At 34.7% G+C, this 27,012-nt stretch overlaps 3 protein-coding genes across 4 annotated transcripts; 1 reads left to right on the top strand and 2 right to left on the bottom strand.

Annotated features, from left to right (window-relative positions):
• Window positions 1-1,598: 1,598 nt before the first annotated feature.
• LOC120345692 (uncharacterized) lies at window positions 1,599-11,337 on the bottom strand. 2 transcript variants are annotated; one of them, XM_039415233.2, is made up of 9 exons: window positions 11,195-11,337; window positions 7,949-8,047; window positions 7,660-7,798; window positions 6,935-7,101; window positions 6,698-6,853; window positions 6,131-6,343; window positions 5,423-5,552; window positions 3,993-4,132; window positions 3,467-3,606 (listed from the first exon to the last, which is right to left on the bottom strand). In XM_039415233.2, the coding sequence occupies exons 1-8, from the start codon at window positions 11,292-11,294 to the stop codon at window positions 4,018-4,020; spliced, it is 1,119 nt and encodes a 372-aa protein (XP_039271167.2). In that variant the 5' UTR covers window positions 11,295-11,337; the 3' UTR covers window positions 3,467-3,606; window positions 3,993-4,017. The 2 variants fall into 2 exon arrangements, with proteins under 2 accessions (XP_077971655.1, XP_039271167.2); XM_078115529.1 differs by lacking the exons at window positions 5,423-5,552; window positions 6,131-6,343; window positions 6,698-6,853; ... (2 more) ...; window positions 7,949-8,047; window positions 11,195-11,337 and having other exon boundaries at window positions 1,599-3,606.
• A 6,544-nt stretch (window positions 11,338-17,881) lies between these two features.
• LOC120346389 (epidermal retinol dehydrogenase 2-like) lies at window positions 17,882-21,942 on the top strand. Its single transcript, XM_039416107.2, has 7 exons — window positions 17,882-18,094; window positions 18,439-18,614; window positions 19,001-19,132; window positions 19,489-19,601; window positions 19,949-20,080; window positions 20,263-20,379; window positions 20,639-21,942. Exons 1-7 carry the CDS (start codon window positions 17,944-17,946, stop codon window positions 20,730-20,732), a joined length of 915 nt encoding a protein of 304 aa, XP_039272041.1. The 5' UTR covers window positions 17,882-17,943; the 3' UTR covers window positions 20,733-21,942.
• LOC120346422 (uncharacterized) lies at window positions 21,738-26,792 on the bottom strand. The gene is made up of 11 exons (XM_078115631.1): window positions 26,724-26,792; window positions 26,397-26,441; window positions 26,223-26,315; window positions 25,842-25,904; window positions 25,639-25,704; window positions 25,157-25,210; window positions 25,014-25,082; window positions 24,295-24,354; window positions 23,875-23,958; window positions 23,572-23,640; window positions 21,738-23,148 (listed from the first exon to the last, which is right to left on the bottom strand). Exons 1-11 carry the CDS (start codon window positions 26,790-26,792, stop codon window positions 23,119-23,121), a joined length of 702 nt encoding a protein of 233 aa, XP_077971757.1. The 3' UTR covers window positions 21,738-23,118.
• Between the last annotated feature and the right edge of the window lie 220 nt (window positions 26,793-27,012).

The following is a 27,012-nucleotide window of genomic DNA, read 5'->3' as shown; positions in this document are numbered from 1 at the left end:
ATCGTTTTGAGACTTTTTATTTCTGCGATGAAGATAGAAAATCTCATTCTTCAATTAATTTTTTTGTTGCGGATTTGCTGAAAACTGGTTTCTGTTTTACTCTGAATTAGAGCTTGACCGATATATCGACACCGATATAACTGGTTTCCCAATATTTCTCTCGCCTTCATTTTGCGTTAAAAAGGTGTCTCTCCTGATGGCAGATGATCAGGCATTTCATGCATGGTCATAACTTAAAAAGTTATTATCCGGAGTAACATTTTTGAGAGTACACAATGAGAAAAATGCAAATTTGGTATGACAGAAAACACTAGTTCTATAAATAGAATCGATTTGGAGCTGTTGAGTTAGTAATCACAGAAGCAGGGTTCAGGTAGTTCAAAGCCATGTCATCATAGTTCGGAATTTGCGACCTGAGCAAATTCAATTTTGAATTTGTCGGGCAACAGTTTTATCTATATTAATGGTTGCTTATCATTTTGCTGAGAATAACACAAAAAAACGGAATCTATTCTAATTGACCAAGTAAGGTATTGAGAGTGTGAAATTTCAATTCTCAACAGTTTTCAAAACCCTAATATGGAAATTCACTTTAAAATATATCAATTTATAATTTTCCAATACCCATAACATATACCCACAGTTATATTTAAGTACATCAGATTAACAATTCTTGTTCCTGGGAAAGACTGACGTTGAAGTCACAGGAAAAGTTACAGAATGCGCACTAAGATGGCGCAAAACCTGAGTATAGTATGTGTGTGTACCGGTTGAGATTCAGGTTGTGCGACATCTTGGTGCGCATACTTCTGGAGCACCGACCTGAGCTATTATGTCTTGTGTAATAATAATGGCCCTGCTTCAGAGGCAAAAACCGTCGCATGTAATACTTCAATAGAATCGTTGAAAAAAGTCTATATGACTTGAAACGATTAGAAATACATTTTATAAGTCTAGCAATTTGTCGACTGTCTAACGTTTGTTTGGATTATCTTTTCTAGTATGAGAATATTCTACAAATAAAGTAGGATGCACATATTTGTCTCGGAGCAGAAGAAAACTAGGTTGGCGCATCGCGCTGGTCATTGGGAACACGCTTGTCATAGCATTTCAAGTCACCTTGGGAGGGTTCGCATGCCGTTGAAGATACGATTATTGTCTGCGACAGTATTGCTGGACTCCTCGTTCCTCCACGATTAGGTCCGTGCATCTGATTTAGATAATTGGTTAACTAATCCCATATCTGACATGGACTGGTACGATACCCATAATTCGCCATCCCGTCCGCCTCTCTCTCCTCCGGGATAAATATGAAAATTCTAATAAGATGGAATGTGTATAAGGCGAACCGCTGTCTCCTCTCTATACCCAGTGTACTCAGTCAGTTAATAGTTCCAAATGCACGCACACGGGAATACATATAATAATACGTGATTATCGCCTGAAACTTATACAAATCGAATCCTATGACAAATACCACCCCACCTTATAGCACACGTGTCCCCATGTTCTTGGTTAGGGTGTTGTCATTGTTTACTTTCATAGGGAATAAGCCTAAAGGCGTTGCTGCTCTACTATCCTTTAAAATTTAATGAGGAATATTGAATGCGTTTTATATTTCAAAATGTATTTGGAAAAAAAAATAAAAGCTAAAATTGTTGTGCTTCTTTTTATGATTTCCATTTTCCAAAGGACATTTGATAAAACACTCTGGATCGTCACACGTCAGAATGCTATTACCTTTGGTCGGCTTTTTACAAAGCTTGGACGAGTCAGTTATAATAAGCAACTACAAACCAATCATAACAAATCAAGTGGAGCAGGACTCTTCTTCAAACTGGTGGTCACGCTGAAATCTTTTTCGACACTGACTTATGTTGAAACAAAATATCTATTAAATTGGAAAGATTTTGAACCAGTATTAAGACCCACTATCGTCGAAATAGAGCTCAGATTCGATCTTTTGTGCGAGAATATGCAAGCACATCGGTCTCATAAGAGGTATTGTCAATTTCATTATTGGTTTTTATTATGTTGTATATTTACTACATTTTACTTTATTTTAGTGTCAGGGGTCTGCAAAACAATTTGGCTGTGCCAAGTGGGTCGTGATGAAAAAAGTTGAAGAACACTGAAGTAGCCTACATTATAAATCAATATTCACAATGGTCACAACTCTAATTCAAAATACAATTCACAGAACAACAGTGTATATATATTATCAAAATAGAATCGTCTCCTTATAATTCTTGGTCTTCCTAGCGATTACAATTTTTTCGTTATCCTATCATAGTTTAAATACGATAATTCGAGCATATTTCATCGCATGGGAAACTGTTTTTCAAAACTAAAACGTTATCGAGTTATTACATTTTTATTTTCAGAATGCTTTATACACGAATGATGCAAATTAAGTCGATTGTAAGATTTACTATTATTGAAGTTCAATATCGGTCTGGAGTTAAGAACGCAAAGGCGTTGGTGGTGGAGGATATGGCGGTGGAGTTGGCGGCGGTGGAATATCGTCCATGCCAAATTCAGGAGGCGGATTTTCTACTCGAGTATCGGAATGCAGGGGAGTAGATGTAACAGAATGATCTTTCCTTGCAGAATATGAACTAAGTGTGGGCAAAGCTTGTCTATGGGCTCCATTATTATACGATGTTGGACTTTTCATATATATTTGTCCACATTTTTTTACAGGAACTACCGAATCCAAACAATTACCATAAAACACGTCGCCTCTTGTTGGTCGGATGAATCCGTCACGTCTTCTGGCAATCATCTGCATGATTTGCATATCCGTAGATGTGAGAGATGCCAGACTGTGATTTCCGTAATCTTCGCTGTAGCAATTTGGCCTGTAGCAACCTAAGAGGTGCTCGTTAGTCCACGTTGCACGGGGAATCATTCGGAATTTCGGAAAATATCTTGTATCAAGCGCCTTTGAAGGGTGCCAGTAATGTGCGGCGTCGATATTTCTTGGACGTACATTTTCCCATCCTGCATCGATTTCGCTTGTTCGAGGATACGCCTCTTTTTGTGACCGTGATGAACGCTTCATCTTACGTTCTCGGCCTGTGTCATCTGGCGTTAACCATGGATGACAACTGTTTCTTTCGCAAGTTTTTGTTCGGTTTCTTCTTTCTGCTTTCTGATAATAATCATACCAGTTGACAGGAGACCTATTCGAAACATAATCCCACCACGGCATTGTTTCCAAATGTTTTAACGTGTCATACTTTTGTCCCCCTGTTCCTTTCTCTTGCATTTCAAATGCATCGTTGTCTTTTCCCGCCATTTTGCCAGACCCTGAAGTACTCCATATGGTATTACTCCTTTTTGACCCATTCAATGATTTCAGATGTTCATTTTCATTGCGCTTTTTGCCTTTTCTGGCAAGACAACTTGAGCATAACCACATAATAAGAAGCATGGCTATCACAGCTCCAACTATAACGCAACAATACATAATGACGGCGATCGCAGGAGGTAAGCCTGGAAACATTTTTGTCGGGTCGATGAGAGGATACCACCATTGAATCTGATCTTCTGTTTCGGCGTCTGGTTGGGTCGTGGTGGAGTTCATATTTACCCGTTTTCAGCCTTTTTAAAATTACAATATTATTACTTACATTTATAAGCATAATCAAATAAAGTTGTTAATTATTTTATAAAAATAGTCAGTTTCTTGTTGAAACAAACTGCATTTATAATGTTACACAGGCAACCAGAATTATTACGATTACTTTCAGAGTTTCATGGAGTTTTGCTGTTTTAGAATTATCCTGATAACGATAAACCTACTTCATGAGATTTATAATTCCAATAATTCCTATTTCACGGTAAAATTCGACTATAATTTTTTTTTAAATGTATTTGCAGTCACCTTAAATAGGATAGCCAAATGTGAAATTCAGTGCTATGACTATTCTATTCCTATAATAAAGCCTGTGTAAATAGGGAATTATACACTTTGATATTTTGCAAACCTGAACTCTATGGAATATAAAATCCTCAAGCAAATGTGCACTCTTCTGATTCGTAATTGGAATTAGTTAGATGTCTTCCTCCTCTTACATAATTTAACTGTCGATTGCATCTGGAACATTTGTACTGAGAAATACGTCTTCTGTAAGAAAATATTTTCGAGCGTGAGAGACTCTGGGTAGCAGACTATACCTTTACACAAAGTTGGTAAAATTGCCACAGCCTCCAATTATTTACTTTCTTCTAACTTATATTTTGTTGCTAATATATAAAACATAACCTATTCTTGACTCAGTAATCTCAATACCTTTTTTATTTACTGCTGACGAAATTATTTTGCGTCGGGAATTTATGGGAGTAACAAATTATTGAAATAATTTAGCGTTGCAGAAAGCGATAACAGAGAATTAATATGACGATTAATGTGTTGATAAGTTCAGTCAATATTCCTTCAAATTTACCGAATACTTGATTCTCAATGAAAATGAAAGCTCTTGCCATGTATAGGTAGATATCGATATTGATTTTTTAATTATAAAATTTTACTTCTGTGGGTATTTCATTTTTGTATCTTTTTATCGTCCAATTCAAATAACTCAAATACGAATTAGTTCAAATTATAAAGAGCCTAGAAGATACTGTCCTTTGACAATACGATTCAATACTATTCCACTATATCTCCTACGTTTTAGTTTCGCCCTGTCCTATTTTTCACCAAACCACGTCACACCAGGCTACAGCGTGTTCAGTATTACAATGTTATTAGATAATTTGGTCACGCGAAATATTGTAAGATAAGTGCACTCGAAAAATATGAAACAACGGATGAAGTGCTAAATTTAATTTAGCCATTTTACTGTATGCACTTTTATAATTTTTCTACAATTTTCGTGTAATTATGTACCGAACATAGATCGTCTTGCCGCCAAAAATAAACAACGAGATGTGTAAATGATTTTACTTCTTCCAAGTAAAGATATATTGAACTATATTTTAAACATCCACGAGTATTTAGAAAAAAATCCAAACTGCAACTCGAGCGGCGTGACTTTAAGAGTATTTTATTATTGGATTTATATCAGCGTTTTTGTTGTAAAACAGAGGAGTAACCATGGTTGTTTATTCACTTAATTAATTTAATAACGTAGCAGACAAAAGTGCTCTTTGTGCTCCAGTCCAAGATGGTTTACGGTTAAGAGTGGACCATATGATTATTTATCTTTGATTAGCAAACAAAGCCATATTCGCATATCACGATTGTTGAGTTTTTCTTCGAGTATGTGATTTGACAAGGCCTTATCTTATATCGCGATAATGACGGATGTATCGCGTGTTCGAAGTGCAAAACATTTATATGCAAAAAAGCAATATATATGCAATTTGGATGCAAATCAGGTAAGCATCACTGAAGTCAGACTTTTCAATATTTTACCTTTGAGCTACAAACAGGTACGATGTAAAGATGACGTATATTGTACATGCCACCCCGGTCACGATCAGCATCGCAATCTGCCAGTATGATAACACAATTTGAGATTCCACTTTCGCATGTCCTGTGATATCTGTAGTAAAATATTTATTTATACTCACGTTAGTATCCAGTTTTGTGATGCCAGTGCATAAAACGTACGATGTAATTGAAATACAGAGGTGTCCGATGGTATTCTTTCAAACTTACAATAACTGTTTCTAATACAAGCCATGCAATATGCGTAAAAAGTGAATATATATTGGCTTTTCACACAAAACTTATTTTGAAATATATTCCATCTGATATATTTATAAAGAATATGTGAACTATAAATCTTGTATAACTCAAGAATTAATTGGTTTAAATATAATTTTGAAATTACTTCTTGTTTTTCGTTATTAATCCAATAAACAGACACATTGCAGCAATCTAAGCGGTACATATATTATGTTATTTAAAAAGGCGAACTCTTTCGCTGCTACTATCATAAACGATAACGTGAATCGTGATAACAGAAAGATATTGGAGTGACTATCTGAAGTGTTTAATACCTTTTGCACCAACATCGCAAAAGAACATCTAAAATTTAAACTATTTAATAAAAAGCATAATATAAAATTAAAGTAATTTCACTATTAGTTTAAACTTAAAATATGAATTCAAGCACACCGAATGGTTTGCATGAAAGTGATTCCGTCCATTGGCCGCCCGGAAGACAAGTTATATTAGTAGAATTTTGAGAGTCATGCTCCCCTGCCGAGCAAGTAATCCGCACAATGTCGCCAACGTTGAATTTTTGGTCTACATTTGGAAGCTGACATCTCGACAAGGTTGTTTTGCTTTTGTCGGTTGTCCGGCTCCCTTCATCAGTCGAGTTTGGCACTGTAAAAAAATTAATGAAATATTTTGCATTACAATCACTGCATTAATTATATATGGAGTTGATTTCACCTCGTTTTTTAGGAATTTCCATTCATTTTTGGTAACCTAAATTTTGTGTGTTACCGCGATTCTCAAATTCTTTTTACAATATGGTATGCTCAGCAACGAATATCGCGGATGAGTTGTAAATAAGATGTGAGATTTATCAAAATTTGAATAAAATCCTTAAAAGTTGTTGAAAATCGAAGTAACTGTATTTTGACGTGTTCGCAAACTTTAATAGTACTGTAGACGCCAATATAAAAAGCATCGGTTTTACCCTGTTGTTTTTATCACACAATATTATCAACTTACTTTTTAATGAAGATGCAAAACGAAAGAACTCTTTGAATCTCAAGGAATCGTAATTAGTTGACAATTTATCCGAAGTGCTCTCTGGTAAGGGAGTATACCTGTGTTGCTGAGTTTGAGGCAAAAGTATCGGCATTTCTTCTGAACTTCTTTTCTCGACTAAAAACAAATTGTTTCAAAATGTTATCCATAATATACGAATACGGTAATACGGTATACATATGTTTATGCAACACGTACTTTTGAAAGCAATCCTGAATCCCGATTTTTCTACTGATCCATCTGTTAAAAACTTAATTCGAATCCATCCACTATTTTCAACTATAATAGGTTGATTCGATGGTGTCTCGTATCCACAAAATCGTTGTGGTCGAGATCCTTCAAATGTTAGAGAAACATAGTCAAACCTAAAAGTAAATTATATTTCATTAAACAATGAAAATTTAATACAATATCAGCTGTTATATAGATAGTGTATAAACACAGTATATTATACAGTGTTATGTATAGACTGTTGTAATATTTTACACAGTTAATTAAGTGAAATTAGTCAATACCCAATAATCCCCGCACGAGCAAGAATAAAGATTTTCAAGTATGCACCACGAACAGGAAGTATAAATGACTCCCCGATTTGTTGCTCTCAAAAACCTGGCGCGTTTCAGACTTGTCCTTTGTTAATGTACATATAAATATGGAATGTACGGGTTTGGTACTAGTTTTGAATATATAAATATGACTAAATATTTGCTTCATGGATGGAAAAAAAAAATTGCAATTTTCACTTTCCCAAGCAAGAATCGTTTAAAATTAGAAAAAATTCGACACTTATACTATACTATCTTACCCATTTCGCTGAATTTTTTTGAAATAGAAAATATACGAAAATTCTTTCGTGCTTTTGTTGCGTTATTATATGAAAATACGACACACTGCTTTCGTGTGGTGCAATAAAAAACACTTACAAACACAAGTTTGATTCCTCTACATCCAAGTCGATAAAATTTACGTAGATGTGATCACTTTTACGAGGTGATTGAATTAACCAATCGCATCGCAAGTTCGATTTGTATTTCAGTGGATAACCTGGTGATTCGATAACACCTGAGTAAATGAATTCACATTTTAACTACAGTGCACAAATTGAAGCAAGTTGATACTATTATCATAAATGGTAAATTAAATATCTCGTTTCCACGTATTTAAAAACGTCCTATATTTCTAAGGTAATGGAAATATGCATATGTGTTTTACCTTCGTTAGTATTTGTTATTGTCCTACCACACTTTACACGTGGATAAATCGCTCCTTTAGTAGTTGTTTGAAATACGTTGCCTGTTTTGTAAATTGCACCTGAAACAACGTTTATTTCAACGATAAATATTAATATTTACAGAAACAAATTGTCTAAAGTTTTACTCACTAATTTATGTTCATTTTAAAACTGTCTGCATTTTGATAAGGTTGGCATAAATTAAATAAGAACGTGCGTTACACAGGTATCTATAATATTATTTTCAAACCTTTTCATTTCTAATGAAGCATTCGTTGTTTTAATAAGCTTTAGCGTTTTCTCAAGAGGCAGCACCCAAATTTATTAAGATTTATTGAATAATATTTTTAGATTTTGAAAATTGTAGGGTGTTTTTTTGTTCTTCATCATAAAAAGTGGATCACTTTGACTGTAGCCTGCGTACGACAAGGGTATATATTGACATGACTTTGAAAATACAATAACGGCAGATGATATATTATGTGACAAATGAGAACACTGAAACGCCGAAGATTGCCTACAAAATCAAATAATTTGAACAAATTATTCTTATGAAATCATTTACGTAAAACACAGGATATAGGTAATTTAGTGTCGCATCGGAGATGTCATTACATCGGCATATCAAGCGAGAATGTCGGAGTTATCGCCGTTTAAGTCAGCCCAAAGGTTATGTCGATGTACAGTGTTTCAGAACATCATAAAATTGTTTGTCCGAAAGACGGACGAAATTTATAGACGTTTTATAGAACTTAGTTACAAATAAATATTACACGATGGAGTAACAATCATTTCTTCTGTATTTTTCAATAGCAGCTACTGTTACGTTTGGAGCTACAGCGTTGCCCAGAGTAGAATATTTCCATGTTACATCTAATTCATTCCACGATGGGCCATATTCAGGCAGGCAGTAAAATCTGGTAAATTCAAGATTTTTAACCTAAGATTTCAGAATAATCAGTTCCAAATTCGATAACGTTAACGAATTGTAGCCAAAATTGGTAAAGTTTACCCAGCCGATTATCCGCAACTTTCGGGTACTTCGGATTGAAAAAAGGTTAGTGTAACTAGTCTTAGGGCGCATATCGTTAAATTCTGCATTGCTATATGAATCTGATACTGTTTTCGACTGCTACGGTATTTCACAGTATATCGAATTTAATAAAATATTTTAGAAACGTCGGTGTGCATTACGCAACATTTAAGTTGGTATATCACGACCTGAATATCGAATTTTACTACTGTTGCATATTTGCACATGTATGCTTTGTGGCGTCAGTAAACCTTACATTAGCTTACTTAAACAGTTTCCATGGAAAAGTTAGAAAAGAGGATGAAAAATTGCACTCGTTTAGCGAGGTCTGTTATAGAAACGATAAAGGATTTTCGAAGATGATTGAATTTTGAAACATGTAAAACACTTTATACCCATTATTAACGAAAAAATAATGTTATCATCCTATGCCGTCAGTCTGGATGCTCAATGGACAATATGTATGCATGTCAGTTATTGCTGGGCCATGAAGCAGACGACTGCTTTGTTTGCAGCGGAATGTCGTAATCGCGCCGAGAGACAACTCACTTTGCACTTACATAATATATTATATATTAATTCGTGATGTGACCTAACGTGGTGTTTGCCAAAGAGTCTCAGTTTATTCAGAGCACACGTAATATTATTGCACGCGGAAGTCCAGTTTGCATTTTTAAAATGAGACACGAGCTTCCACGCAATTAGAGTGAGTCTACGAGTTGAATGCGAACACTTTGACAAAGCATGTATCACAGATGAAAAGTCGATTTATGTATGATCAAACGGGATATAACTGTACAAAAACTTCTGCCAGAGTACAATATGATTGCTTTTTCCTGTTGTGTATAATAGGTTAATGTTTGGATAGGCTTGGCCGGTCCTATTACCTTTTCATATTTCATCTGTACGAAAATCTAGCAAACGAGGAAGTACGCAGGCGCGATCAGAAAATTATGGGAGTTACTTGGTATTGAGTTACTGAGATACGATACGCTGCTTTCAGATTTGTACAGGAATTCCTAGAATTAAAAGTTTGCATGAATATCAGGGAATGGATACTATGCATAACAGTATGTTGGAATCAAATTTGATCGTTGCATGCCTGCTAATTCGTGTACGTCATACGCGCAAAGCCTTCAATTTAGAATTATTTAATAGGTATCATCACTATTGGACATAAGGTCGATTATTTGAACGGCGATAGATTACTGTGTGAAATTACTGTGATTTTCTTTAGTAAACTTTACCAAGTTTTCTCATATAATATTCGATTTAGAACGTTTAAAATCTTCCAAACGCCTACGTTGAACCATAACGACGTATGAACTTCTTATTTTTTTGGAATGTTATGCGACGTCGCTACGCAATTTTTAGTGTGTTAAGGTGTATTTAGGCCAAACCCACTTTGTCTATTTTCGTACATTTTGACGTACTTTTTACGCATTGTTAATTTACGAGCCACGGTGATATTTCAAATCAACTTTCAGAATCTGAAGCGCTGGAATTTATACTTAGTAAGCATTCATCATATTACACAGTGAAGTACACTTTCAGTACAGGCGAGAAAATGCAGATATGGTAATTTGAGATTATTATTGACATGCGTGAATTCAAAGGAAGCTCTATCCGTGATAACAAAGGTTTATTAATGCTTTTTAATATTGCTTGAGGAACTCTGTTTTGCCGGCTCTGTTATTACAAACTTGTTGCTAAATCAAATGTTTATTGGACACGGAATGTACATATGGATCATTTTGCTATTGTGTTGTTGTTGGTCACGATCTCGTTGGTATTCCTTTCTTCCCCTGGTTGCGAAAAAACGTTTTTTTCATTGACTAATGAAGCAATTGCTTTGAAATTTCCAGTGGTTGAAGATTGTATTTTTGTTAGAAGACTAACTTTTTTCATTTGGAAAATTTCTGTGCGGTCTATGCGATACGTCATCAAAATTAAAACATGCGCACCGTGTCATGGTTCCGTGACCGCATTTCAGCGATTTCGTAATCAGACTTAAAGATTTGATTCCAGTTCGTTTTGGCCTTCGCGTTCATATATTTGAGCATTGCTCTCTTGTTTTCTTTATCCTCGTGGGATATATATTTCGACGTACCCGTTTCTTCAGAATAAGATAATTTTTTTGGCTTCTGATATCTTTGCAATTAAATTTTAAAAAAATAAAGTATTTCTTACTTACCAGTGGCATGAAGTTGTAGAACCATGAGCAGGGCCTTAACAAGTACTATAAAATGCATGTTGCTTCTTCGCGGATATTTGACAGTGTTTCTAGTTACCATTGCCTAAACCTAAACAAAAATTCTACAAAGTATAGAAGGCAATACAATTAGCCAAATGAATCATCAAGATATTGTTTTTGATATGTAAATATATATATATTTCAAGGAATATCAGCGGTTCGTGAATGAAAATAAATGTATAGAACTGTATCGTGGAAAATAAACAGTCAGCCGCGGACAATATTTGGTAATGATTGAGCAAGTGTATAGGTAAACAAAAACGTTCTACTATTACCTCACCAATCATGGATATATTACGTTACTGATAGCTAGCCGAGTACAGTTAGTATATTGTATACACCGGAGGAAAAGCGTGATGTGAACTTACACATCTGGCTGAAAACGTGTGATTAAATAAACTATTTTTGTTATAACCAGCTCTGGCGATTCATTTTATATTTATTATTTTACCATTACGGCCAAAGGCTTAGCTTGGGCAACTTTATTCAACAATAGCATTTACTGGGTTATATAGTTTCTGAACGGCACATAACTACCTTCGTTTTCAGTTATGAAAAATATTTATCGCTTTCAGGAATGTTTATCCTGTAGTGTAGGAAATAACATTTGTCTTCATAACACGTATCACCCAGTTAAATTACCCACGAAACTGTTGGTATGGAACACCTCTTCTATATACGCTCGTGTAAACATCCTTCATCTATCCAGATTTATGATGTCATGTGGGTAAAATAATTTAAGCAACTGGAAGTATCTTGTAAAAAACGATTAAAATACAATTGCGTTACATATACATTCTAGGCGGTATATTTTTCTCAACTGCGTGTATATCTTGTAGAACGAGGACGCTTAAAGTGCTTTGTAAGTAAAGTGATTATATTGTTTACACGCAAATTTTACAGCATTAAACTGTTTACGTATTTGCAGTCAATTCTCTCTTTATTAGAGTTGAGTGCAGCATTCCGCGTTTTAAAGGATTGCTTATAGTTAAGGTCAGCTTAAATTTTTCGACCAAATGTTATTAGCGATAGTGCGAGGCCAGGTCAAAAACAACAAGTCGGTCGTTGCTATGTTCTATCTGGTTGTCTGCTTTAATTTAGCTGTACCACCCAACTAATAGGCTATGCGAATTGATAAACGCGCTTACTGCTATGCTTAATATCCAAGTTTGTTTTAAGGCGTGGCGAAATGTTTTGTAACCCGTGCGCGGATAAATAACTGATTGATGGGATTTGTATGTCAATAAAACCGTTGAAGTCAAAGCTTCGAGGCTACAGCGACATGGACTTTAATGGAGATATTGGCAATTTAGCTTAGACATTTTGTCCTTCCTCGGTATATATATAACAAGCATAGCGTGACGACAATAAAAGTTGCCGAGTCAATATGTTTGCGCGTAAATACTCGCGACTCCATTGGTGTTCATTTATACCAATCATACTTAGGTAATCACAATGAAAATATATCCTGCTACAAAAGACCTTTTTCTGAAGATTTTGTTTATTCTCATACGATTATGTACGAAATTTGGCTAAAGAAAAGCGTTATGTTTTGTCTATAGTATTAAGCTTTTCCGTACATATGCTATATTGTTGTCTATTCTGGACAGGGTCACAAACGCATGTCTGGGAAATGTTTATATTTCTAATAGCCTTTTCTGCAGCTACTGTATGTCACCAATATTTTTGTAGCGTGAATCGGTTGGCTTAATACCACATACTTGGTATTTGAACTAATATCAGTATAGCAGCATATAATTTTGGTTAACCCGGCAAAATTTGGTTTGGCTTTTGGCGTGTGGAAATAAATTTTGAGAATTGTAGCAATCTCCATTTCAGTTGAGTATGTTCCTTATAAGATCAAGCACGGGAAAGGTAAACAACTCAGAATTGGTGGAAGAATTTCGAAATTGTAAAATTCGATTTTCTTGGTGTTGTCATTGCCGATTTATCTGTGGATACTGCTGGCGCTTCGATATTACTCATTGTTATGTAGAACTGACGAAATTCTATGACATCTTGTTTAGCGTACGATACAGTTATTTGCTGAGCAACGTAGCTGGGAACGATACAATTCACCTAAAATACCCTATTTAGCCTATTATACATGCGCGCTGACCGTCTCATGCTTTACTAATAACTATTCTGGCTGACTAAAGAATGCTAAGATAACTTGGCTTGAGTGAGGGTTTGAATGAAAGCTAATGTGAACTTTGCTTTTAAAAAACGAGAAAATGCCCAAGTTAATAAACAAAAATATTCGAGAAAATCTAGATTAACCAACACATTGTAGATCCACGTTGAGGTTCTAATATCGTAAACAAATTACTATGATTGGTCATTAGCAATGAAGATAGAACATCGATAAAGCCCTAAATTATAAGTCAAAGCTAGAATCACAAAAAGCATGTTGGAATATCCGGCACAAAGCGAATATTTTACATGAAAGCCTAGATTATTTCAAATTGAAGATACATTCCCACATGGGGATGAGTATTTGGTTCGATAATGAACTTCCTTATTTAACTATGAATCATTTACTGTGCCTAAATAACTACTCTTTCTATTAAACTACCGTTATCGGTTCTGATGACACTCATCCTTGAGCTAAATTCGACCGAACTACTATGTCTTTATCTTAATATTTTAGGCTTAAAAGGGTTCTTACTCTGGAAAGATCTCTTAACTGGACATAATTCCCTATGCTTTTCCGTAATATATACCTAAGATATACGCTGAAGCCCACTTGAAAGTCGATTATTACGCTTCTATAAAAGATCAGTAACTTTTACGCATATATTACAAAACTTGACTGCGAAATAACCAAGTATAACCCTTCAAAAGCTGGCTTAAGATAGAGCTCATCTATAATACCAGGTCCGTAAAGTATCCATCTCTAACAGCATGTGAAAACTACTAATTATTGACAAATAGTTGCAAATATACTAGTTAGTTAACAGGGACGGAACTGGGCGAGTTAGCGATGACTAAAACAACATAGCGTCGGCGGATTTCATTAAGACGTTGATGAAATAGCCCTCCAGGTGCGAGGAATACATACTGCGTTGATGACCTCTTCAAACCCCATCGCGCTTTCGAAAAGTGCGCTCAAGATTTTTGTTCAAGTGGCAATATTAATAATTTTTCATACAAAATTAGGACAGCTGCTCAGTTTTCGAAATAAAAGAAATTTCAAAGGCGTTCGTGATCATGGGATAAGATAAGAGGACTGCCAATATGTTGATTAAAAATTAATTGAATATACAGAGTCAGGCTTGAAATTAGGAGTCTGTTAATTTTTTGTGTTCTTCGTGCCCTCAAAAAATGTTTGTGATCGTTTATGGATCAAATAAAGACTGAATATATTTTATGTGTACTAACACATAAAACCAGATGTTATGTTTTTCGTTTTAATTTTACATGAATTGTCTATTTCAATTTGCATTGGACGCCACTGATTCTGTTTGTAATAAGGGTGCTTGTTAAGGAAATGTAATGCGTGAATATCGATTATATATGAAATTTTAGCATAACTACATCATCGTAACACGATTTCACCAAAGTTATTGTCATAAGGAGGCTATTGTAATAAATTTTCTAACTGGCAAATGAACGCTATAAATGAAGTGCGATGATTACTGGTGAAAATTACGGTACTATTTTCTAATTTAAATAAATCGCATCTCACGAGAATCACAGTCCATAAAAACAGGACTCAAGCTCATATGGTGTGGGGTTCTTTCAACCTAATTCGTGTTCAACAATATGATATTTCGGCCCACGGACTATTCCTCGGGTCACATTTTTGATAAACGTATCTCCGCACTCAAGTCTGCGTGCACCGAAACGTCTGGTCGTAAACGTCCGTGGGCCGAAATAATTTCCATGAAGATATGAAAACGGAATTTTATTTTCGTTTAAACGAGTGTCGTAGTTATAGCCTGAAAACGCACGAAATGTTTACTAGTAGAGTGAGTGATAATATCATTGGAGTAAACAGAAGGAATCATTGAATTTTTTGTACAAAGCCCTCACCAATAATGCCAAAATGTGAGAATTTGAAAAAGAAAAAAAAACACCACGTTTTTAAATAATAAATTAGTAATTATCCAGTTAGGGTTTGGAATGATTTAAAATATTGAATTTCCAGCGCAATCTACATTCTAACCCTAACTGGATATTTGCGAAATTTCTCCTTTTTCAGCGTTGGTGGGGATGTTTTTTCAGGGCTCCAGAAGTATGCGCACCAGGATGTTGCACAGCCTGAATCCTAACCGGTACACACATACTATGTTCAGGCTGTGCGCCATCTTGGTGCGCATACTTCTGGAGGTCCGTTTTTCTTTGACGAGGGCTTTGTAAAAAAGATCCGAATCATCGTATGATTTGGTGGTCTAAAACGTTTATTCGTTAATGTATCCATACCTAACTTTATGCACCTGATTTTTTTCCCGACCTCTAACCCAGCACGAGGAGCGCGATTCGACTTACATAGCCGCTTTGTGAAGAGCTATTTAAATGGATATATATGTCTGTGAAACATCACTTGATAAGCACAGGAAGTATTACTTTTGCAGCACCATGATGTACGCTATTTGTTTTGTATGAAACTGATCATTTCATGTAAAATGTACCAATTGTTGTTAAAAGTAGTTTTGTATTCCGATAAGTGCGTGCGATCATCCGGGTTGATTTCAGAGAGGCCAGCATTTACAAAGTTGCGAAGGCAAGCATTGTTCAATTGTCGGCTTTGTATTTATTGTCTTTGGCTTTTCGACGTAAATGGTGTAAGTGGCCACATCGCTGATCGATGTAAATTGCGACCAAGCCAGTGTCATAGAGGAGTACTATACACATGTACCTGAGATTGTTTAAATTAGCTGCATTGGCAATTATATGAGAGACATACCGGCAGTCGAGGTTAAATTTGTACAGTGTGTGGGTAAAACGTCAATGTTATCGCAATAACTGAATTTATTCTCGACTGATTAGGAAGCATCGGCAGTTGCTGACCCACGATCCATCGATCAAGGCGGAGTTGATATAACCAAAATAGCATTTGTGTTGGTATGACGTAGAACTGTAATCTTATCACCCGAATTCCTGAAGTGTTTGGTTAGGGGTAAGGTAAAATGTTTGCATGTTTAGACGGAAATAGCTCGCCACAAAAAGCTTTGGGTGAGAGAACATTAGTCGTAAGATAACCCGGAAACCAGGCTGACTGCAGTGTCATGTTTTCTAGTTTACTGTTGCAATAGGTACCCTTGCTTTAGCGATGATGACATGTATTTAGTGTTCATTTTCATTGAATGGCGCCAATATAACGCTGTAATCACTATATGATTACAATATGATAACCTTGAAGTTTTTATTGTGTACAAACAGGAATCAATACTGTCTTACCAGCAGACACGATGAATTATTGATCAATGTTCGTCCTCGTAATAATCATATCGTGGCGTATTATTATGCATAATACATATCGCCGTTTAAAACTGACCGCAGAGTTTTTCAGACGAGCACATGGTCCACTGCGATCATTTTATTGGATAATTAAACTCAGATGAACTAAATCATTAGTGAAATATTAACTTGTTGTTTTGCGAAATTGCAAGCCAGTTGAGCGATGTAAGGGCGTTACTGAGGTTATAGCACTATTATCTGTTAAAGACATACACTTAATCTTGAAATCAGCATGATGAAAAGGCGTTTTATATATCGACATTAACTTCATGCAGGTCATTTTAGTCTTCCAGTTATCAATGTACTTTAGTCGAGGGAGTATTCGCTTAGAGCAAACAGGCATAAGAAGTCCAGTTACCTGACCTGCTTTGCGGGGCGTGAAATAATCTTTCAGTAAACCAATTAGCAATTGTTGTTCGTTTAAATAGGACAGTTCGAGCAGAACGATGTTGCGAAATGTAACAAGATAATATGCAGACGACTTATTGCGAACCAAATTCAGGGTGAGATTTCACAACCTGACGCATCGGGAGAAGTCGAGTTACTCTTACGAAATTTGATTTGGCTGTTATGAGTTTATTTCTCGTTTGAAATATATTTATATCGAGTTATGATGTCATAACATTACCAATTAAACAACGTAATAAATTGATCTAACATAAAATAAAACAACGTGATCTCGTGGGTTGGCGCTAGACTGGGCCAAAAACGATTATTGACTAAAAAACAGAGCAACGTTGGGTTAACGTTCTTAGTTCATAGTAGTATACAAAGTTGAAACCGCACGAGAGCCAGCCAATATCAATCAGAGTATTGAGATTATTTTATGTTAGTCTAGCTATAGATTTTAGCGATAGATTTTCAGGATTTTCACATGGTGATTGATCTCAAGATTTGACAATGAAAGTCTTTGTTATTTTATTCAACGCCACTCGGTCCGTGGTCAGTATATATATATATATATATGTTTTCGATTGGGAGAGGGTGAGCGAATAAAAATAATCGCAAACTGTGACGTCACAGTAGCAAATACTTGAGGTCGAAATATTTTTTCAATCCGAGAGAAAGAGTCATGAATTAATGCAGTGTTGCACTCTTTCATTATTTTTACATTATTTCATTATTTTGAAATGGATTAAAAATTTCTCAATATATATATATATCATGCATTTTCTAATGCAGACAACTTATTAATAGGTGATCGATTATTAGGTGGTATAGGTATCATGGGGTTTGAAATTGTGCTCAACCTACTTTGGATGCTTGTTCTCGTTATATACTATCAGTTAGAAGCAATTGTTAAATTCTTCATTCAACCAAGTAGAAAGGATGTTTCGGGACAAGTTGTCCTGGTAACTGGAGCTGGAAGTGGTATAGGTGAGTGAAGGAAAAGTTTGGATAGCAAGTTATTTTCTTTTTTAATATTAAAAAAAATTACTGGAGAGTACTCGACAATATTCATTATTTTGAATTTACACTATATTTTGAGTGAATTTAATAATTTTCTCTTTAAATACGAGGGATTCGTTTTTCACCGTCTTGTAGGTTATAAAAATGTATATTTGTTTTACGCAATTCGATTGTATCGTCATTTTCCATTTGTATTTGTGATTATATGGAGAAAACTATTGACAAAGCGTTCTGGAATTAATAACAAGATTCTTGTTATGTTGTACGAACATATTTGTAGTATTTTTCATCGTGTAATCTACTTTGTTCAGGTCAAAGACTATCCGTTGAATTTGCAAAACTCGGTTGTACAATTGTTGGGTGGGACGTTTCACAAAAAAATTTAAATGAAACGAGCAAGGTTATGGAGGAAGAAACTGGAAAAGAATTTTATGCTTATACTTGTGATTTAAGCGACAGGGAAGCTATCTACAAAACAGCAGAAAAGGCAAGTACTAAGCTGAAACCAGGATCCGGTCAATTACTAATATGAAACATCTTGAAGTTGTTGAATAATAACGTAACATTCAATATCAGTTTTAACGAAACCAATGAGCAGGCTAATTTGTTGTGCCCAAATGCACCCAAATGTAAACCTTACAAATTGTTTATAGCAATCATTGAGGTTTGACTAAGATCAATAAGTGTTCTTATTCTTTAATAGTGTATGCAATCTTCTGCGGCATTAATTTGAGCAATATTTTGACCAAACTTGTTGATTTCCAACAGCCTGATCCCATAAATATAAAGCATTGCATCTGGTACATGATGAGCCGCAGCATTCAGTACTGTATACACCAGCTAGTTAAATAACGATTCATCCACATTCTTCAGGTGAAACAAGACATTGGTCGGGTTGATATTCTCATAAATAATGCTGGAATTGTTTCTGGAAAAACAATCCTGAAATGCTCCGATAGCATGATGCAAAAAACAATGGAAGTCAACACTATGGCTCATTTCTGGGTAATATTATCGACATAGCTTACCTGAGTGTTTAGACTGGAAATGGATAAGATGGTTAAGAATAAAGAAAATGATATGCATGAATATTTGAAATATAATGGGCAATTACCAATTTAACACTCGATTATACTTATAGCCAATTTTCAAAGATTGTTCACTCAATAAAATGAGACGTGTACCACAACCATTGCCACATTTGATTGGCGCTGGCATGTCAGGAATGAGTAATTTAATTGTTTCACACTCATGCACGACTTGAATACATGAATTATTATTATGTCATGAATGTTGTCATTCCTGATGGATCTGTTAATACACGAAACTTTACGTTAAACTTCTTACGTTCAATTCTTCAGACTCTGAAAGCCTTTTTACCGGAAATGTTGGAGAGAAACGAGGGGCACGTTGTAACCATCTCCAGTGGTGCTGGCTATTTTGGTGTACCAGGACAAGTTGATTATGCTGCAAGGTACTTTTCCCTTCTAAAATTTTCAATAAATTCTCACTTCATTCACTATCAGAATTTGTTAATACGCATAGCTAAGAGATTGTGTTTGATTTTAGCTTACGAGTTTAGCCTCTTTGGGGTAAACAACTATGGGAATTTAAAACATTATTGCAGTGGTTCCCAACCTTTTATGGCTCGTGGCTCCCTTCCGGAGGCTTTTACCTCTTTCAACTGCCACAGGCCCTCCGTGGAGAACAACTGCATTAATGCCTTCTTCACTTGGAAGTTACTTGTGTTGGTGTTAATATCACTATTCCGTTAATTTTGCTATCTGCTACTCAATACCACATAAATCTCATTATTTTCAGTAAATTTGGAGCAGTGGGTATGTGTGAGGCGCTCCACCAAGAACTCCAACACACTGGGAAGACTGGTGTGAACGTTACTTGTGTTTGTCCTTATTATATAAACACCGGAATGTTTGAAGGAGTGAAAACCAGGTGAGACAATAAAAAAGAACTTGCGTGTTGCAATAAATCTCGGCAGAGTAGATAACAACATGAAGACAACATATATACAGTTCAATCATGTTATCGTTACATTTAATGTGGAGATACTAAATTAGCATGACCGATTTTCGATATCAAATTTCATATAATGTTAAGCTTTATGCCACATTTAGCTTCATGCCGATCTTGGAGAAGGACGATGCAGTCGCAAGAATTATAGATGCAATTCTTCGTAACCAGTATTTGTTAATGCTACCAAAAATGCTCTACTTGTTTGCTGTTATGAAGAGGTATGTGTATTTTTTCATATCTCTAAATTTCTTTTTAACATGTAGTGGGAAGTGTATATATATGCAATTTCATGGTCACGTCATCATTGTATGACGACATTTTCTTTATTTTCAAATCTCGAGTGAGTAAATTTTATCCCATCTCTAGATATCACTGTACTCTATTGTTCTGATGGATAGAATAAAAAGGGCTGTATTGTTAGGAATACACAAATGCAAGTTGCATGCACTACTTTAATGATTTATTTTTACTTTAAAGTCTTCTACCAACAAAGGCGTTGCTCGTCGTTGGAAAATACACCGGTGTTAACGCAGCGATGGATGACTTCATTGGTCGCAAAAAGGTGGACTGAATATTTTCAGAGCCATCAACTAATTCAGGAAATAAAGTCAAGTTGAACTCCAATATGTACTTCAAAAATATTTGTATTTTTTTTATGCGAGTATCTTGCTGCTCGCCTATATTATTTGGTGTATCATAGATGTGAATTTCATTTTTTAATCTGTATAATTAAAAGTTTTATTATAATAAGTGAAGGATTTGTTTGAAGGTTATTGGCATTCTTTACTCTTTATTTTTGATTTAACATTGTGAATAATTTATGCACTCCGATGCTTCATTGTTTTACAATCACGTATTTGCGCTATTATTATTATTATTATTGTCGTACTTTAATAATTAATGGCGTCGATATGAATTGTGATTATATGTTTCTTCAATTTATTACGATTAAAAAAATTGTAATTTACTTCATTGGGCAGTGCATGGGTCTTGCAGACGTCCAACCAATATGCCGTTATACTCACTAATATAACATTACCAATAATAGAATAAAATAACATTTGAGTTTAGAAAAAATGCATATTTAGCAAACATTTCAAATTCAGAATGCCTTTTAACCGTAAAATTTGAATGCTAGACTCAGTTCAGAGCCTGCTTAAGGGCTATTGCAAATAGCTCATTGAAATAAAATGCCACGAATTCACCGATTCCTAAATCATGTAACTGCGCCACGCGGGGATTTAAATGATGTATTTTTATGCGATGTATGTATGATGCGACACATCATGTTTTTCTATTTTTACTATGCCCGAATAGGTATTTTCTAGATTCAAAAGCACACTTCGTAATTTGAAGTGTTCTAATTGAAAGACGGTCTCTTTTTTGACTTAATCTGCAGTCACAATTATGGTTGGAATTTTAGCGATAAGCGATTTCCAGGCTTGTCAATGCGACATCTTTTTCTATCCCATCCCCTATAGCCATGTATGCCCGTCCCGTGGAAATCCCATACCCACCGAGAAGCCCGAGGATTTCAGTGGAATTTCAAATTTGTACTACTGTATCCATTTCATAGTTTGAACATCTATGTCAATAAGTTTTCTAAAATAGGATCCCAGCATGATCCTATTTAAATTATCGTTTAGTGTTACAACAGGCTTCACATCCTACAATAATCAATTCATATTTTATCTGACTGAAACAAGTTTTATTTATCAAAGAAAAGAAAATGGAACACTTGAAAGTATCACAGTGAAAAATAAAAAAAATTCCACAAGAAAGCGACTGATTGAGTTTAATAACAGGTCATCATTACCATAATCGACTCATGCTATAAAAAAGACATTTGAGTTGAGTCGAACCTAAACTCCCATTTCGTCGATTCACTGGTATTAAAACATGAAGTGGGTACGCTCTGGGCTAGTGGAGTGCGATTACCCAACTCAGTTGGCTCAAGTTATATTTCTTGAGTTCGAATTATGATAAGCCGTTATACCCAGAGGCCGTGAACGTGGAAAGATTGACCAATAGAGCAAGTATAGAAACGTTCCTCTCGAAAGCCCATAGCAGATTCTCACGTCTAAATGCCTTATTCTAGTCTCGTTCAATATAATGTGTCAAACTTTTCATTTAAGCTAACATTGAACAGTTACGAGCTGATAGTTACATCGCAGAATATAGCTATATATGCGGCGCAGGGTAAAGATCTCAGGTTCAGACCTGTTCGCCAAACAAACAGGAGCTCCGTACGTATCAGTGACTGAATGAAGGCAATATACTGAGTAGAAATAGTGACTCAATACGCATCAGTGGCTGTTTGTACAGAGCCTCGTTCAGAATGTAAGTGTGATAAACGACTCATAAAACTAAATTATGATTTGTTTTTACATAAGGCTACTTACATAACTACCGGGAGAAACTATAGGTCACTTTAATATCCTCAAGCATATAGTGCAGACTTTGTTATCTTGGTTGACATAAGTACATATTGCCGAAATTTAATTTTTTTAAAGCGCTGCCTGACATAGTAAACAAGACAGCAATTAAAAACCCTGAAACACTGTTTAAATAAATTCCTGGCCGAAATACTAAATTAGGAAAAAGTACTTTTTCAAAAATGCTATCTAGCTATTTCTTACAGAATTGAATGAATCAAATCGTTGCTCCTAGCAAGTCAGTGGTTACTTGAGAATTACCAGTAAGCAATCTTGCAGACAAAATACTAATAATACATAAACAAGGCTAAATTACGTTGGACAACGAGATAAATCTCAAATACTAAATATATCACAATATGGTTACACCGTTAAGCTACAGTTGTCTCGTTGTGTTTATCCTACGTAAAATCATTTTCCGATCAATTTAAATTAAAAATCTTGATAACTTGCTGCCAAATCACCCTGTCCTTGGTTGCCGAGTGTATTGAGAACAGGATGCTCATATTTATGTCCTGTCGTTTATACCGGAGTTGATTCAGAAAGAAAATCCTGTAAATTTAAAATAAAAAAACTCAATGACGGAACCAAGAATCTGCAGGTTCTCATGATATTCAGACAATATTTTTTGACTGAGATAAAGTAAGAAATAACTGATAGAATATTGTATATCATCAATAAACTTTATTCTAATTAGCCTTTAATACAAAGCAGCAGTTTCGGGTGAATATATTTGTGGGCCTACTTTATTCATAGCATGATTCTTTGAAGTTGAGATTTAAAAATATTTTTGGTCAAAATAAATGAAAGCTTTAGAAAATGGATGAAGTAAACTTAGAAAGTGAGAATCATTTTCCTTGATTCTATATTAGGCGAATCAGTAAATTTTTTATTATATTTCAAAACTGACATCTGGTAGCTTGTTGAGATTTTAAGTCCAGGTAAAACCAACACAGGTAGACTATTACAACTAACCTGTATGAATTTATCGATGTCTTCAGGATCTTCCTTTGAACATGAGTTTGTTGTTTTAGAGTTCTTTTCCTTTGTTTTAATATCAAAATTTATGATTTATATAGGTTATCAATATATTATCATATACTGTATCATTGTTGAAACTATATTATATACTTGAAGTATATATAACTGAATTAACATACTGTAGTTCAATAACTGAAAACTTTTTTGATAAAACAAAATTTAAAATTTTTTATTTAAAGAATTAATCGACAGAATAAATTGAGATTTAGTGTATTCCAAGGGATAATATTTACTCACTTTTTCCTCTTTAATCAAATTTTGTGTGTTTTCAAGAATTTCGTTTATCATGTCTTCGATTGGAGTTTCTGATTTTTCTTCAAACTATAAAATATCAGTATTAACAATGTTATATGTTGGAACATGAATATTAGGTTGGTAGAAAGTTCCAATTGGTGTTTACGCCATGACTCCCAACTAGTCTTTAGACAAGCAATCTCATTTAAATTGCGATTCTAAAATTAAAGTTTGAGCTTACTGGAACATTTTCGATCGATTATAGGCAATGCCTCAAAAGAGTTTTTAACAACAAAAATATGATTTTTATACACAAGTAAATTTGTCTGTTTGGTGTTCATTCAATAATATTTTATGGATAAGATTTAATAGTTGAACTTCAATTGAATCTCTTAAATGGAAAAACGTAACATCGTAACTTACAACAGGCTCAAAGAAGGTTGAATCATCTGGTTCAATAATGTATGTTGCTCTCGACACCATCTGTAAACAATTTCAACAATATTGAAATCCGATTGGAATTTATGTTCAGTTTTATAAATTTGAAATTTGGAAAGAAAGAGTCCGAACGAGATTGTTTATAGCAGGGGTGTGCAACGTATAATAACCAACTTCAGACATCTAGTTGGGCCACACAAAAATATATAGTTTTTCCATATACCCAACAAATTAAACATTTAAAACGAAATTGAACGATAAAACGAACTGAAAAATTTAAATTACGGTAACAAAGGCACCGGGCAAAATGGCGAAAGATTTAACTCAGCGACAAAAGCAAGAAAAAAAAATTATGTATTTTTAACCATGTTAGCGTCTTTTTAAACATAAACTGTCGGATTAGGATTTTATGCTTGATTGGGAAAATTTGAGTTTTTGCAAGGGCCACGCTAAATGGCTTCGCGGGCCGCCTGTTGCGCACTCCTGAATTATCATCTCGAATGCTATACTGACCTCAACAATTAAATAGACTCAATTATCTTATGTGTAAGAATTTGTTCCACAAAGTCATCGGCAAAAAATAATTAAGAATATATTTTAATTCACATTTCAAACAAATTAAGTCTGACTCCTGTATGAAAAAGCATATAAATAGATGAGCAAAAAAATTGCAGAATGTTTTTAATACTATGTTACATGCTCACCTCTCTACCAACGACTTCCAATTCGCCAAACAAAATGTCATCAACCCATTGTTCGCATGTTTCATCAGTCTGGAATAAATGTTTTGATTTAAATTATCGTAATCAAACAATACTTTAATTATATTCAAAGTAAATTTACTCACAGGAACCAGTGAAGTAACATCGGCATCAACAACGTAAGTTGCTCTTGAATCAAGCTAAAAAAATCAATTCCAAATGTTTTTTTTTCGAAATACAAAATTTAGCTGTCATAAACTGTGATGTTCAAACATTTTTTTCTCTAGATTTGCAAAGATTTGAATTTCACGAAAGAATCTTGTCTTTGAGACAAATTTTTTGGTTCTAATTCTATACAATGCCTATTGGCGCATTTCGCTTCTAAACAGGTCGTATACAAGCATCCAATAATACCAAGAATGTGAGCAGCTAATGCTATTTGGAAGAACCTGAATCTTTTCGGTTCTGCATTGCCTACTCAATTTAGTAGACTCTGGATGGAGTGGGACGTGGGATTTGAACCAGAGACGTGTAATCTGCGATGTCAAAGTCAGGTCCAATGCTTTAACGCACTTTGATTGAGATTAAGATTATTAAATGGGAAATCAGGAACAAAATGTAAACAAACCTCTCGAATGTTGATTTCTTCTTCGTCTTCTGAACTCATATCCACCGATACCGATAAATTGTCACTCTAAAATAAGTATATTTATAAACTAAGAAACTGTACGAATCATGCAAAAATGTTGAAATATATTTAAAGCGTTTGTCCCTGGTTTGCGTAAATATGAATATATACGATCACAATAAATAAAATATAATGCAACTCACTTCTCCATCATCACATTCCTCGTTGACTTCTGAACTTTCACTGTGCTGTATTACAGCCTCTTCCTGTTAAATTGAAACACGTAATATTATTATAATAATACATAAATTTTTTATTTATTTTTCTATCGTATAGCTAAAACTATAGTGTTTTGAAATGACTGGAATGTCTGACATAAATTTCTATACCTGATATACCTGATATACCGATAATTTGAAATAATCTCTCAATGTATCTATATACGTCTACAAGATTTTGAGTCCGGCCATAGGTGGCGCCTTTTACCCAAAATATGCTTAAAGAAAATTTCCTTGTCAACCTTATTCCATTTTGGGATTTCATGTTGAATATTTCTCACGCAAGACCTAAAATTTTTAACTCACTATGATTTTGGAAAGATTAGGTGAATTTCCTCCAAGGTTATTTTCAACCTGTTCAAGCATCCAGTCCATTCTTTCAGCCACTGCCATTGCAACCTAGAAAACAGTATTTATACAAATTGTGATAAATAAAGTACATTGGGGGCGACAATAAGTTTTGTGAGGCAGGAATCTTACGTGAATCTCTGATATTTTTTCTTTCTCACTATCGGCGGTGTTTACCTGTTAATATAAAATATATAGGTCAAAACATAGTGTAGTCGATGTTTTTGTCTGCCTATCTGAATCTACAGTTATATCACTCAGTTCTGCTTGTTTTAGGTAGGGATGCAAGAAAAAAACATTGTAGCATGTTTTAGGCAAAAGAACATGAAGGTTTTGGAGAAGCTATTCTGGCGAAAGACGGAGTGAGCGAAGCACAAACAATATCACTAATTATTGTGACAAGAATGATAGATATTATCCACTTAACTGTAAAATATATGTACAAACTACTCAACATACCTCCGTCATTGCATTTGTATCATCTTTCGACACTTCCCATTCAGGCTCAGGCAAAACAGTAGAAGCCATTGGTCGAGAGCTGGGAGCCTCCTGTCAAATATGAATAACATTTAATCAAAATAAATATGTGAGATCACGTTTGCAATTAAAAAACAACTTTAGATACATACTAATTCTACTTTTTTCAAGTTGCAAGAAAAATGAATACACCAGACAAAGTAACACTCTGAACCAAAAAATCTCTACTTGGAAACCTGAAGTGAACCTAATAGCAAATAGCACATCGTCG

The sequence above is a fragment of the Styela clava genome, chromosome 8 (assembly GCF_964204865.1).
Source record: "Styela clava chromosome 8, kaStyClav1.hap1.2, whole genome shotgun sequence".
NCBI classification, from domain to species: Eukaryota; Metazoa; Chordata; class Ascidiacea; order Stolidobranchia; family Styelidae; genus Styela; species Styela clava.
The sequence above is the reverse complement of the archived record's forward strand: the minus strand, read 5'-3'. Positions and strand labels throughout refer to the sequence as shown.

What these genes read in the sequence shown, in the direction of transcription:
- LOC120345692 (XM_078115529.1), bottom strand. Translation starts at nt 3,589, where the DNA reads ATGAACTCCACCACGACCCAACCAGACGCCGAAACAGAAGATCAGATT.
- LOC120346422 (XM_078115631.1), bottom strand. Translation starts at nt 26,792, where the DNA reads ATGGCTTCTACTGTTTTGCCTGAGCCTGAATGGGAAGTGTCGAAAGAT. An exon ending in CTAATCTTTCCAAAATCATA is followed by an intron (nt 25,905 to 26,222) that starts GTGAGTTAAAAA and finishes TCAATTTAACAG; the next exon opens with GAAGAGGCTGTAATACAGCA. An exon ending in AAGAAATCAACATTCGAGAG is followed by an intron (nt 25,211 to 25,638) that starts GTTTGTTTACAT and finishes TGATTTTTTTAG; the next exon opens with CTTGATTCAAGAGCAACTTA.
- LOC120346389 (XM_039416107.2), top strand. Translation starts at nt 17,944, where the DNA reads ATGGGGTTTGAAATTGTGCTCAACCTACTTTGGATGCTTGTTCTCGTT. An exon ending in TGGAGCTGGAAGTGGTATAG is followed by an intron (nt 18,095 to 18,438) that starts GTGAGTGAAGGA and finishes TACTTTGTTCAG; the next exon opens with GTCAAAGACTATCCGTTGAA. An exon ending in TTTGAAGGAGTGAAAACCAG is followed by an intron (nt 20,081 to 20,262) that starts GTGAGACAATAA and finishes TGCCACATTTAG; the next exon opens with CTTCATGCCGATCTTGGAGA.